The sequence below is a fragment of the Pezoporus flaviventris genome, unplaced genomic scaffold, assembly GCF_033815535.1.
Source record: "Pezoporus flaviventris isolate CSIRO_AGI_PZ_B2104156 unplaced genomic scaffold, CSIRO_AGI_Pfla_v1 ptg000002l, whole genome shotgun sequence".
NCBI classification, from domain to species: Eukaryota; Metazoa; Chordata; class Aves; order Psittaciformes; family Psittacidae; genus Pezoporus; species Pezoporus flaviventris.
Window position 1 is genome coordinate 76,955,615 of NW_026892550.1, and position 14,938 is coordinate 76,970,552.

The 14,938-nt window shown below is 39.2% G+C and overlaps 1 protein-coding gene across 1 annotated transcript in view; it reads right to left on the reverse strand.

Annotated features, from left to right (window-relative positions):
- Nucleotides 1-13,489: 13,489 nt before the first annotated feature.
- The window catches only part of ST8SIA1 (ST8 alpha-N-acetyl-neuraminide alpha-2,8-sialyltransferase 1), a 117,235-nt gene continuing 115,786 nt past the window's right edge, over nucleotides 13,490-14,938 (reverse strand). Inside the window, exon 5 of the mRNA XM_061444398.1 lies at nucleotides 13,490-14,496. Coding sequence (XP_061300382.1) covers nucleotides 14,001-14,496 — 496 coding nt within the window. The 3' untranslated portion in view covers nucleotides 13,490-14,000. The remainder of the gene's footprint in view (nucleotides 14,497-14,938) is intronic.

A 14,938-nucleotide genomic window follows, 5' to 3' on the forward strand; every position in this document is an offset into this window, starting at 1 on the left:
AAAAAGAACAATTATGGCTAAAGGAAAGGGAGCTTGTGTCTTCCCCTCTTCCCTTAACAATGATCATTTTTGCCATAAACACAATGAAATTAAGATGGACAGAGATGCTTGCTTTTTTGTATCTATTAGGCTAAGGAACCCTGCTCCAACTATCCCTGGAATGGCCAGGACCATTTCATCCTATATCATCCATTGGTTTTAAAGGGGCATGGTCTGGGGAGGCTTAAAGCAAGAAAGGGTGTTTTTATAATGTCAAAAGGAACTCAGTATCAAATTCCAGATATCTTGAAGAGGCTTGTGATCAGAAAATCTGCACTCAAAACTCTAGCTTGAAAATCTAAAGATATCTAAGCTAGGTCAATCAGATATTCAGATACTAGAACCATCATTTGCTTTAGAATATGTACTCAAGGCCACTTATGTGGGTATTAGACTGAGCAGTGGAACATCCAGTCCAAGCTAGTGGGATTCAGTTACACTGATTTGCGTGAGAATTGGAACCTCTATGATAAAATGCCTGTGTTTCCTTGGGATTTCTACGTGCACCCAAAATTTCTTGGTTGTTTTGGGAAGGCAAAAATGCATATGTTCAGCCCAAGGTTAATTCTCAGACTAACGCTCTAGATGAATCTGTCTCACTGACTAAGCCACAAAGAAAAGGAATTGAGTAAGCAGAATAACCAGAAATATCAGATGAGGACGACGGATGTAAATCTTGACATGACAATAGACTATACAAGTCAACATAAAGAGGAAATTACCTTGATCGTTTGGACATACTCAGCGAATGGGGGAAAGAGAAGAAAAAGAAGCCCCACAAATACTATTTTAATTTCTTAAAATGAAGATATTTATTTGTTAAGATAATTAAATCCAAATTATAAATAACATAATAGTACCTTTGAAAAATTCCATCAAAATTAAACAGAACAATGAGCCTGTCCCTTCTGATCATGCTCATTGAGACCCTGCAGCTATGAAAAAAGGCATGGGCTACTATAAAATTGCAATTTGTTTCTGTCCACTTGCACGAATATTATAAATAAGAGTTTCCTTATAAAAATCACATGAGATGCTTGTGGCATATTTTGTAAATTGCAACTAGAAAAAGACAACAAGATACCATTAATAAATAATACATTCAGTAACAAAGCAATTTTTGCTGTTGAGAGACATCTAGATATTTGGGGGTACAGTCACCATGAAACCACCTGAAAAAAGAGACGTTCTTCAAAGGACCACTGCACACTACTTGAAAATGAATTCTATTGACATAATAGAAAATACATTATTGCCGGGCAAAGAAAGATAAACCCTTAGTCCTTGTAACAGTGTCAGATGACAGCAAACATTTGCTACATTGGGGAGAATTAGATAAAAGCCCTAATCACAAGACTCTAAACAACAACACACTTTTGATGTTTAACACAATCCACACAAGTACCTTTGCCCCTGAGCGTGCCAAAATGATGGTGATTCAAGATGTTTACCCAAGTGCTCACGTCATTTTGACACAATATCCAGCCTGTACAGCTTACACACATCATAAATGATACAATAAATATAACATGCCTGTCACAGAAGGTAAAACAAATCCATGGAATTATGCAACCTCAGAGGCATAATGGTTTACTTATCTACTTTAAAACCATCTCAAGACATTGAACTACCACATTACCATCACATTTTTCAATAAACTGGGCAAGATAAGAAGGAATGCAAATCAAAGTACTAGAATTACACAAGGGCAAAATTCACCAGCAAACACTGACGTGGTCCCACATCGCATTACTCCTTTGGAAATACTGTGTGAGAGAGTAAAAATAGCAGTTATGCCCAGTCCCTAAAGAGACAGGAGACACCTTGTATCTGCATTACTATAAACCACAAACTGATCCCAAGTCAGCTTGTTTTAGACAAACACTGAGCTCCTTCCAAACATGAGTATGGTTTGGTATATTTCACCATTGATTCAAGCATCACTTGAGGAGGAAGGCTTGACCCTTCTCATAGCCAGCATTGCAGATAGGGTCAGCTACAAAGCAGGAGATCTGAGATGTGCAGATGGTATGAAAGAGAAGGTGAGACCAGGCACTTGCTATAGGTGGAAGCAAGCAGAAGCCACTCATGGTCCTTCAAGCAATGCTTCCCAGGCTCTTTGCCTTCAAAAAGCAAAAGACCAGGGAACTGGTGTCTTCTTTCCAGTGAAGAGCTAGCTGCAGGTTCCCTGGTCCCCTGTGGCTGGGCAGGTATTTCAGGATCGTTGTAACTTGGCGATAAGGGAAGGAATATCCCTCCTGAAATCACTGACTTCTCATGAATACCTCAGTCAGGTAAATGGAAAATTAATAATTCTGAAAAACCTTTGTCTGGCCTATTTCTATTCCAGTCAACCTCAAAACTCCTTATCTTTCCATCCAGTGCAGCCATATGAGGCCACACCTGGGAAAAAGTCTGATTTGCTGGAAATTCAGATAGATTTTCCCTTACAGTGCTAGAAAGAAGCCTATTTAACTTTAGGAAGAGAGCAGTTTGTTTATTACCATTCTGGCAGTAAAGCTTACTTTACCAGAATCTGAGTATGGTCATGAAAAGGGAAAGAGATGAAAGAGGATGTGGTTCACTGCAAAAACTACTAGAAATATCTTCTTCCCATTTCAGTTCTCTTTTCAGTATTTTTACACTACAGAGCTCATACTAATAATCCACCTCATGGACATGACATTCAAATAAAAATACATGCAGTCTTTTATATTCATCATCATCCACATGCTACATTTCACATTTCATTATCAAAGCAACGTACCACTCTATAAAAATATCACAGCGAGGCACCCTTAATTTCCTTCATATCTTTGTTTGTTTGCTTTTCTCTTAAGCTTTCAGAAATAACTAGATGGACCCAGGTTGGACCCAGGTTAAAGTAAGGTGCCCAGAAGGCATAAGAAATAGAAAGGTTTAGAAGTCCCTAAAGGACTTATACCACAAAGGCAGGATTGATGTGTCACCTTGAAGTGCTAGAGCTGGAGAAGATGAAAATGGCTCTACAAGATTTCAGTAGCTAACTTAGATACTCATAATTGTCCTTAAATACATCTTTAAAAAACAAACAAACAAACAAACAAAAAAAACTAGTTTTGGAAATAAAAATAGGAGACATTTCTATCCTGTGCTCAGGGTGAAAAATCAGCATTTAGAACGAACTGCTTGCACATTCAGACTTCTTGCCCTTGACCCATAAGTGACTAAAGTATGTCATGAAAACACTTTGCACTGTCTTCCCTCCCACAGCAAAGGAAAAAGAGCCACAATCAGCTATTTGGTTGTTATAGCTGCCGCACTTGAAGATTCTTCAGATTTCAAGAGGGTATAGACACCTGCTGGCTCATCCCTCAGCAGATGTCTCTGCTCCACTGCAGCACTAGAAGACTGCAGTGCTGAGCCACTCATGCAAGGGGAGCTCCCAGCACCTAGCTCTGCTGATGAGCTTCTGAGGAACATGAAAGGCAGGGCAGGGGATGACATACTCATGCTTCATGAGTTTCCAGCTGGGAGACTGCTTCTCAGACTCAAAACTGTTCTTTGCAGCAGGGTCTAGGCACCCCATGCCATGTTCCAGGGAGGGAACACACAGCAGGAAGCAGAAGGCAGTGGCTCCTGCGGGGCCCCCACCAAGCAAAGGCTAGGACCCCACCAAACAAAGGCTAGGACCATGCTGCACATTTCATCCCAGGGCTCATATCACCTTTCACTGCCTCCTGGCTCTCTTGCCTGGTTGTATTGAGAGCATCCAGCAGCTCCAGGACCCCAGACCCCTACGCCAACCTGAGCCCACTGTTCAGCAAAAGGGAGAGAACCCGCAGCAACCCGTAGCATCTCCCAAAGCCCCAAAAGGTTCAGGAGACAGGTTTGTTCTTCACCCGCAGCACAGGTATTCAGCAGTATCCAGGCAGTATCCAGTGCAAGTGCCTTGCTTTCTCACCCAAACAGTTCACCCTCCATAAAAGGAGGAAATCCCCCTTAATTTAAATTTAGACTACTAGTAAACTCTTCAGTGGTACAGAAACCTTCCTTAGTGCAATTGCTGTACATTGCATATAACGATAATTTAGGTGTTGGATGAGAATCTGATTTTCATAACATGCAAACAAAAGATGAAAAATAGCAAGGTCAATTGAAAAAATACATGTACCAAAACCAAAAGGACAACTAGATTTACTATGAGTGGACTAAGATATTGCAGAGCCAAGGTTGTACTGTGTGCAATTTAGGCTAAAACTCAAAGACATTTAGAGCCAGCCTGGGTTTTATGAAAGCCAGAAGACTTTTTGGACTTTTGATGGTTAAGAGGAAGATAATTTGTCTGCATTGACTTCATTGTTGATCATCATACATAGTGTTATGAAGATACTGCGCACAACGCACCAAAAAAAAAAGACCAACATTTTTAAGACAACCCGCATGTGAGAATAGAATCGAGCCGTAGATATAAATTGTCATCAAAAAGGAAAGAAAAAAAAGATAATAAGGAAAGATTTCTTCCTTGCAAAAACTATCAGAGAAGAAAAAATGCAGACAAATGGCAGGGGGAAAGATCATATCATTACATCGATAAAGTCTAACAAAATTATTTGACAATATTTGACAATTATTTGACTAGCAGGCATTATATCCATCATGGACAATAAATTACTTAAAATATCTAATACCCAGGTACAGCCAATCAATTGTGAGGCTGCACACCATGGAAAAATCCCTTTTTCATTTTCACTTGGCTCATACAATGTATTTGACAGATAGAGCAGCACATGGATCACTTCTATGCAACTTGCTGAAACAAGGACATGACTTAGATCATTATTTGATTTCAGACTGTGACACCCTAGTGCAGCAGATGTTTGAAATGCAATAAAATATCTGCCTTACAGAAACAACAAATAACATAAACAACTCATGATCTACACTTGCAGGGAAAAAAAAAATTAAAATCAGTAGCTTACAGAACAGGTAGAAAAATTTGGCGTTGCTTTAAAGTATCTTCATTCAAAATTTTCATTGGATGAATTCCCTCAGGTGTGAGGACAGCTGGTTAGAATCTAGGCAATTCTATTGATTTGACAGGAGTCAGTATGGTAAAAGAGCAGAGAGCTTGGCTTATAAATTGAAGGGCAGGGCAGAGAGAAGAAAACCTAATGAATACATGGCTTTTCACTTTCCTACAGTCTGTGTGTCATCTGAAGGCAATGTCCTTATGGTACTTACTAACAGTGCGGGTGGATTTTAACAGAGAAGCATAAATTCAGTCAGATAAGCAGGTTTGTTCATTCATTTTTTTCACTATGCAAACCAGATAAACCTTTAAATTTTATAAATGGTTTGGGACTTTTTTTCACTTTACCTCCCAAGCACAAATTAACTAACTCTCAAAACACCTAGGCTAAATTTGGTCTCCATCCAGCTGTTAGAGAAATCACCACAGGAAGAAACATTTCAAACATTCTGGGGTAAGTGCTGAAATAAGAAACCTGAATAATTACGAGTTAATATAGTCATTAGTACTAGCAAAATGTGAAATACTGCCTACAAGCTTGCTTGCACCGAACCTGAAGTGTTTTATGTCTCTCTGTTATGCTTTTAGGTTTAGAGCCCAGAGGAAAGTTCACTGTAGTGAAAAGACTTTAAGCTTGCAAACACAGCAGGTTTCACTCCAGTACAACAAGAACCAAGGGAAGGAGAAGCAAAAGAATAAAGACCTAACACCTGTTACTAACTTTAGGTCCCAGTTCAGCCAAGCATCTAAATGCATGCTTGCACCACTTTATGTTTATGACAAAGACTCATCTTGCATATTTTTCTCCTTTCTGATCTTTATCTAGTTCTTTAGAAACCACAACTAAATGGCAGTACATAAACAATAAGACTTCAAAAGATGTGAACCTCTGTCTAAAGTCTGTCTTTCTTTCTTTTTTTGACCACATTTGGAGTATAACACTTAATCTTTTTATCTAAAGACACCAAACAGAGTAGTCTAAAACTGGAAGCTTTGCAGACCTATGGACTTGAATACAAATCTAGAAGGGCAGAATAACTTTAAAAAAAACAGGGGAAACACATATCTCTAACATAGAGTTTGTTGAATTACTGCACTTTAGGAGAATAAAAATGGGATTTTTTTTTCACATGTAAAATGTGTGCAATTTTTTTTTCACTAAATGATTTTAAAGTAATTCTACAAGATACTAATCAGTGAGCAATAAACTTTGTGGTATCAGCTATTTTGTTTATATTTATATAACTGTGTGCCTATATATTATTTAGATAGTCTACAGAGACCTCTAAAAAGGGTACATAAGAGTTCTGATTGACAGTTCATTCCATTTTCAGTGCAAGGTAACAAGCACAAGAAAAAAAAACCAAAACAACTACTGTTTCTGTCTGTACATAGAACAATTCTTGGAAATGCTTATGGGGCAAGAGTTTCAAGAGCACTCACTGCTGACCTAACCCATTATTGCCTCAATGGGGATTTCATTATTGATATAAACAAAACCACAGTGTTTTTTGGAAGTCCTTGCCCTGTGCAGCATGAGGCATTCACCTTTCAGTGACCTCCTCATATATACAAGCCTCATACTCAGATAAAATGGCTTTCAGCTATGGACAGGTCTGTTTTATAACAGGCATGCAGCATGATCAACTGATACACTAAATGACTTATTTCCAGTCATTTCAATGATTATTTCAGTTTTTAGTACCTTCAAAGTCCAGTCCTTTAAAACTCTTTAATACGTGATCTTCAGCATCAAAGTCCACGCTTGAAGAGCCCTCGCACAACTAAGAAATGCCAGCATATGGGAAACTTCAACCAGGCAGAGCTGCAGCTAAAATAATTTCTTTTTATTGGCAGTTCAGCACACTCTGTATCATCTGCTGAAACTCTACAGCTCAGGAGGCAGCAATCAACTTGCATGTTTGCAGAAGCCCTGCCAGACTGCTCCAAAACAGTGTTCTGAAAACCAGTCGTCTTCTGTCAGCTCTGCTCTGCATACCAAAAGCTATGGGTACCCAAAAAGAAAACTTGTGCTCCTGAAGAAAAGGAATGTTTATTTTCAGGATATGTAGGGATTATAAAAAAGCATTCAAGCACTTCCTACAAAAAATTATTACATGCAGAGAAGTAAAAGAAGTTGCTATTATGAAACTCTCCAGCACACTGAGATCCTGGTTGAAGACATCCAAGCAGGGACTTGCACATAGGTCTCCGTATTCCAGATTATTCTGTTCTAATCAAAATCTATTTTCCACTGTGCATCTATTCTCAGTGAAAATGTTTCCTTTATTACCACAATAATCATACAACAAAAAAGCTTCTTGCAGAATATGTAGATTCCTTAACTTCTTGGTAAGAATTTAACTTAATATAGGTTATGTATCTGTAATTGCTCCCTCCAATAAACAGAAAATAATGCAACTTGTCTTTGCTATAGGCCCCATCTGAGCAAAGCAATTCATTGAACATACAATTAGAAACCAGCAGAAACTATTAAAAAGGTACTTCAGTGTTTTATTGAACACCAGCTTATTCATAAACCCAGAGAAAAATTACTTGTGGTGTTGCTTTCTTATATGCATGTTGAACTCATTCACAGTAGCTAAATGCAGTCTAAAACAATAAAAGATTTAACATGGAAGGTAGAGAAACCAAATAACAGAGTAAATTCCAGGTAGTCTGAGTGCCAAATACTCATTTGCTTTAGAGAGATCCAAACAGGATAATCACTCAGCCCAAAGGAAAACTGACCAACTCAATAGCAGCAGGGACTACTCAGATGATTTTAAAATGCAGGTTTAATAAGCTCTTCTGAGAATTGCCAGGGATCTAAAGTGTTCCAGGGCAAGCAGCGGGGGAGTCTCCAGAGGGATGAACTGCCATCAAGAGGCCCAGCACTCTTGACTGTGAAGCAGGAAAAGCCAACCTTGCCATGGGCAATTATCTAGGACCTGTCCTGCAACCAAGAAGCAACATCCCCCACCCCACGCAAAGCCTGAACACTGGGTTAGGCAGCATCTGTGGGTGCCTCACAAAGCCACAGCTGTATGCTCACAAACAAACTATACACCACCAGGGAAAAAGCTTAAGCTTTTACTCTGCTCTGCACAGCTTACCCTTACAGACATAGCTGGAGCATTTTCAGAGTCCTGAGGAGGCCTCTGAATGCAGCCCATGTTCAGTAAAAGCACAAGTCACCATCTGGAGGTGCCTGTCTCTCCTGATTGTTGAGAGAGCCCACACAACCATTTTCAATTAACAGCACTTCTTTCTTTTTCTTCCAGCTGAAAAGACAGAGTGAGATTCATTTTTAAGTATATGCATTAACATTAAGAGGCTGAGTACACTAGAACTCAACCTGTTGTAACCAAAACTGAAGAAAATGAAAATCAGGGAGAAATAACTAGCTATTTAAGTTCTCACTGCTGCCAAAGAAACATCAGCTGAGGAGGATAGGTTAAGCCTCCTGTTTGGCGTTTGTGTTACACTTTGGAAAATGAGTTTGCTAATATCTAACAAAAAGGCATGAAAGTCTTTTATTAATTGTTCTGTTCAAAAACTACCAAAAAGTCAAACATCTGATAGATTCCAAGTGATAAAATGTGGGAATTCAAGGAAACAGAAGTAATTTTTCAACAACCGCTTGGGAAAATGCCGCTTCTTCCATCCTCTTTCTCTTCTCCAGTGATGTAATTACTAACACCTAACTGAAGTCATATTATTGATTTGAAGCTAACTCTTGCTGGATTTATCAAAACTTAAAAAAAAAAGATGGTTCAAAATGACAGAGTATATTAGCTACCTTATCACTGATTTTTTAAATCACAGTTCTAACCACAAGGTGGATGGTCATCAGGAAGTATAAACCAGAAATCCTTTAGGACAATATCTTGAGACACAAATGTAAGTCTAGATGATCCCAGATGAAGATCTGATGGAACTACATGACATCAAAGAGGTCCCATTTAGAGAGGCCACAGCCCAAAGAGTATCCCCCAAAGAGCCGTGGACCTGGGGCATAGGCATTTCTGGACAAGGTCTGATGAATATTGTACACTAGAAAGTATCAGCTAATGGAAATCCCAAGTTACGATTTCATGAAGGAGATGGCAACTCAGGGTAATAGCTAGTCAGTCCATTTTAAATATGTGTTTGGGGGAGAGTGGCAGAAGAAAAGGGAAAGAAAGATACTTCAGCATCGTTCTTTGTTCGGCTGTATTTCCCTTTCTGTTTAATCAGTTTCACCTCCTCATAGAATTTTGCTTTGCGGCCATCTTGCAGAAAACCATCAGTAGATCATAGGTAGTCCATTTTTTGCAGTCACTACCAGATGAAAATGTCTTACAGTTGCTTTGAATTTTATAAAGAATCTTTAGGGATCTTTATAAAGAATTGCTACACTCCAATTTGTTACACCACTGATTTGATCTTCCTTTTTTTTTCCAGCATCATCCAGCTCTTCAAGAACTGCCTGTCCTTCATATAACCAGCACTTCTTCCAATGCTTACTAATCTACTGAGCTGAAGAAAAGAACCAAAGCAGGCAGCAAATAGTGACATAACATTCACCCCCTTCATAATCCTCCATTTTAGATCAGAAGTTTCCTCACTCCTGTTCTCCTTATGAATTACAGGTGAGTGTGAGCCAGATAATAAACTGGTTTCCATGAAGATGTATGGAGGAAGAGTTTTACATTAACTACCATAGTTCAGACATTCACTTTAAAAAAGAAAATGCTTTCCTTAGTTTCAGCTCCCACAGAGGTGCAAACTCAACAGTGTATGTTATGACACCTTTTTGATTAAGGTGACATGACTACTTTCACTTTTTTGTTAACAAAATTGCTAATATTTCTATATTCTACACAGGTTAAACTGTAACAGCCTTGTACCTTTGACTTCTGTAGCTGGTTCACCCCAAGCTTGGTATCTTCATTTCAACAAAAATATAAAAATGCAACATTCATGAATGAGAGTCCTTAGCCTTGTAGCAAGGTCAGTGCCAAAATTATAAATGCTTTTATTCTCATGAGCATGCACACTCCTCTATGATTCTAGTTTGGTGGCTTCTGTTTTGCTTGTCTGCTTTAGAAGGCACTTCAAAGACTTCATAATCAACAGGAAGAAGAAGTTTTACATAGTTTTGGTGCAAGTTCAAAAATTGGTCTTGATTTAGTCAAAAGCATATGCACCTCAAAAAATAGGATATCTAGAGCAATTTTAGTATAGAATATCTTCCATGCACAGCTCTTCTACTTACAAACGTGGGGCATATCTTTCTTCCTATGCAGAGCAATGATTCCAGTGCTTCTGTAACTTCTGTATCTTGCCATCTCTGTGACAAAACTAATAACTAGAAACATTAAGAAATAATTTAGCCAGTTTCAACTAGTTTTTATTGAAGATTAATTACCGTAGCTTTCAAACTGGCAAAGACTTGTGCAGCTATAGCCATACTATCAGACAAATTCGGGGACTGGCACTGGAAAGAGACACTTGCTCTAGTGTCTAGAATTTCACTAACAAAATAAACATTATGGTTTCAATTCACTTTAAGGAAAATATACCAACACAAGCAATGAAATTTGACTAAGGTCACTGCAATTAATGGACTGGAATCAGTCAGTATGTAAATGCTGGATAGATATAATCATTCCGAACAAAGTTTGCCATGACTGCAAGATGCTGATCTCTTATGGTTAACACTTAAGATTTAGCCTCCTGGATTTGCATGTGACTGTTTTTAAGAAGAAGTAAGATCCTATTCCCTGGTGTGACTTCCCTCCTGAAGAAGAATACAACTTCAGACGCTTTCATGCAATTCACTATTTCACATCTATGATCCTTCACATGGACACCCTAGATTTAGACAAGGCAAGCCACATGCTGAGCAGCAGCACAGACACAGCATATTTACTACAACACTTCTGTCAGGTAGCTGCCACTCTCATGTTCCCAGCGGTTTTGCCATTTTTTTTGGTGACTGCTCTTGCCACAAAGCACTTACATTGCTCTCTCCTACATCCCTTTGTACTGGATAGGCAAAAGGCTAATGGCTGGCTACTGTTTGCAGTGACTGACAAGTCAGCCAGCTAAACCAGATTTTGCTCTCGAGGCCTTTATTTTTGTTTCTACTTTTTCCTTGGCTGCCAGCTTTCTGGAAGCTCTAGAAAATTATCTATCCTTGAAGCTTTTACTTCCCCATTAAATGTGGCTGTCTTTGTAAGATGCAGTTATATTCACTATGCATAAATGTGAACTGAACCAGGATTATTAATTTCTCCAACATCAGTCACACATCGCATACCCTGGGTCACTCTTGCCTCCATAATTTTTTTGAATGCTATCTCCTTGCAGACGACAGGACTGCAGATATCAGAATGGACAAAGACCCCAGGCTACAGATTCAGTCTGCCTCAGTCTAACAGAGGTGGGGAATACATCTTCAAATACCCAGGGCACTAGCTGAACAAGCCAGACGCTATGAAACACTGCACAGAGTTTTCCTACAAAAATACATGTTTTTCTCTTGTTCTTCTGATCCAATTATTTCCCAAGACATGTCAAAAAAAGCCAAGTATTGGTAAAAATAGAAAAAAATGACCAGCAAAGAGGCAGTTCCCCCTTACTCACCTCATTCCCTCCCACCCCAAGGAAATGCTGGCATCCTGCTGAAGTGATATTTTAGGACATCGTATTTCAACTGTTGTTCTCACAGATAATATAACTTCTAAAGCACTAAAAAGTACAAAACTTGATGCATAAGATAAAAACCATACAGGCACCTCCTCTTCTCTAAGAAAGGCAGCTCAGTAAAATTCTGCCATGGCAAGCAGCACAGAAAATATTTTACTTTCAAATCCTTCCTCATCTAGGACTCACAAAATAGATAAACCAAACATAATAAAGAGAACAAATTAACAAGTGACATTCCATCAGCATGTTGACTGTACTTTTAAATAAAATAACAAAGATAAATAGGTTATAGAAGCACATTTGGATTTTATGAGAACAATATCTAGAATGCTACTTAGTCCAAATCTCCATGTTACAGCTTAGCCCTATAAGCCTGTGGAACAGTGCCCATTTCATGCTTGGAATATTCATATTTAGTAAGAAGATTTTTATTAAGAAAAATAGGTTTAAAAAGCAAAACATTATATTTTTTTCCCCCAGTGTCCTAGATAGATAGTTGAATTATTCATATTCAAAGAAGAGCTATGGATTTTGCCTTTTTTCTTTCTTTTTTTTAATTATATCTATATAACTTGCAGCTGGTAGTCTACAAAGGGTTGTAGGGGACACATAGCCCAAAATACTAGCACTTTGGAGCTAAAACAGCCCAGGAAGTTGTTGTGGAAACCTGATGACAGTTTTGTTGTTTCAACACTGACTAGAATTTCAGCTACTAATGATGGAAGGAGAAGAAAGAGAACATTGATCTGGATTTTTAAAATTAATGGTGATAACATTGTGCAGCTGAAATTGCACTGTGGACAGAGCTGGGATTCTCTTCTTGTCCTACAGTGCTAAACCAAAGCAAATAAACAAAAAGATTTCTCACTTACATGGCGATAGGACCATCTGCTGCCCAAGTAATAACCCAGAATAAAACAGTCCTTCAGGCACTGCGCTAGCTGGAGCAGCATGTATGCAATGCGCACAGTGATATAATTCACCTGCTGTGAGGAGAGAGGCTGCCTTATGTAAGGGGCTACCGTTTCCCTTTTCAATTGCTGGCTATGCAGCTTTTCAGTGCTCCCAAAGGCTGTTTCATTTCTCAGACTACCTTTAACCAGAGACAGCCTTGCGAGAAAAGTACAAGTCTTTAAGGCTAACGTTACAATCCAAGCAGAAGAGCTAGTCACACAAAGAGAAAGGGTTTTCAAAGCTTCAACTCATTTAAAATGACACATTCATTTCTGCAGTTTTTCTGCATATAAGCAAGTGAAGAACCTCATTCTGCATTCTACTGAACACCTCAAATACCCTTGACAGTCAATGAACATCTGAAGTCCAAATGAATACAGAATTAATTCCTAAGGCTGTACAGCAAAACAGGTCAGGAACCACCCGTACTACAAAAGTCACTGCGGAAATCTTTGAAATCTTGCAGCAGGTCAACTGAAACCAAGCTGCACTTCACTACTGGTTTTGTAACACACTTTTCATATTCAGACCCATTTGCCTTAACCAGCGCTTGCCCACAATATAGCATTATCATAAGTGCAATGACCTAAACTACCCTGATAAAAACTACAATAGGTAGGTCTATCCATACTCAGTAGCAGGGCATTCCTAGGACATTCTTCTAACCAGATTCTTAGCACCTTTCACTCTCCCAGGAGTCTTCAAAGGAGCTGATGGTACTTGGCTCCTGGGTCTTTTAAGCCTTTCCTTTTTCTACCACTGGAGGGGTAAGGAAAGGAGGGGGGGGGGGGGGGGGGAATAGAAAAGGACAGAATCAAACAAAGTCAACAACACACACATGCTCTCCTACACACAAACACACCCAAACAGGGGGAAAGAGAAAAAAAAGGAAAAAGGAAAGTTGTATGAGGTGCCAATCTGGAATGAAACAGATTTTTGAACAGACAGTCATATTTGGCACTGCCAGTAAAAGCTTGTGGGTGGCCCTGTGTCTCTCCGAGCCTTAATGCCCTTTTTAAATCGGTCATTTAAAAACATCCCCCAGAAAGTTCAGCTGTGCTGCTTCTGACATTATTTTCACAATGCTGCTGATTGGACTCAGTGGAGAGATCCTCTTCCCCCCACCCCAGTTCCATAAAGCACTATACATTAAGGACATATTCCATTTGGCCTTCAAGTAACATTTTTATGGTCCATGCAAATGCACAATTATTTTCCCTTTAGAAAGAAACAACAGAAAACAGAACACTCTGCTGTAGAGAGTTGAAATTAAAAGCTATTGGATCTCCCAAACACACTCCTACAATCCTCGGGCAGAAGACTGGAATAAAGGGTCCTCACACGGTTCTAGCTGCATTCTCAGTACACCACTTTTATGAAGAAACCAGAGCTGTAGAAATTCCTCTGGCATGGCATGGAATCCAGAATCAGGCAGGACATTGTCATAGTAATGGTGGCTAATAAACTTCCCATGCAGGTCCACCGAGAATGGCCAGAAGCCATAAATTGTTACTTCTTCACACAGACCAAGGGCGGCACTGACTAGGAAAAGTCCCGTGGAAAGCCGTTTGGCATGGATACCTTTGCTCTTCCAGAACTTGCCAATGTCCCGCAGGAAATTGGGGTTGGCAAAAAGGACCGCCTGCTTGGCGCCAAAGTCCTTCAGGGTGTAATAGACACGTAGGGAGGGTCCAGTCCCCGTCTTCATTGAGAAGGCTGGCATGTAGATGTAGCTGTGATTATACACCTTCACACTATCCACAAATGCTTTTCGAGACCACAGCAGATTCTGAAACCTGTGAAACAACAAGAGAAAAACAATTTGGTCACACAGAGGTTTTCCCAGTCATTTCAAAAAGCTGCTCTCCACAGCCATATTTAGAGTTAACAGCACATATTTCCCAAGCCCAGAGAAAGGCCAGATAAACTTCTGACTGTCTGACGCTGCCCCTCTTCTGAGATGATAAACTTTAATAGACACTTGAAAACTACCTGGTACCCTGCTAACTCCAAACCCTAAAACGTTTCTGATTTAATAATTTTTAAAATCCCTGACTGACCACAGGAAATATTCCTCAAAATCAATCCTGTTTAGTGACATTTTTCCTTTGTTCAAAAACCAACTTATATCTTTCAGGCATGGGAAGCTTGAAAAGAAATTTTAAAGTCCACCCTGTTCTTGCTTCTTAAAAGCATACTAAAAAAATATCCAAGTTACATGCTGAATAAGCAATACCA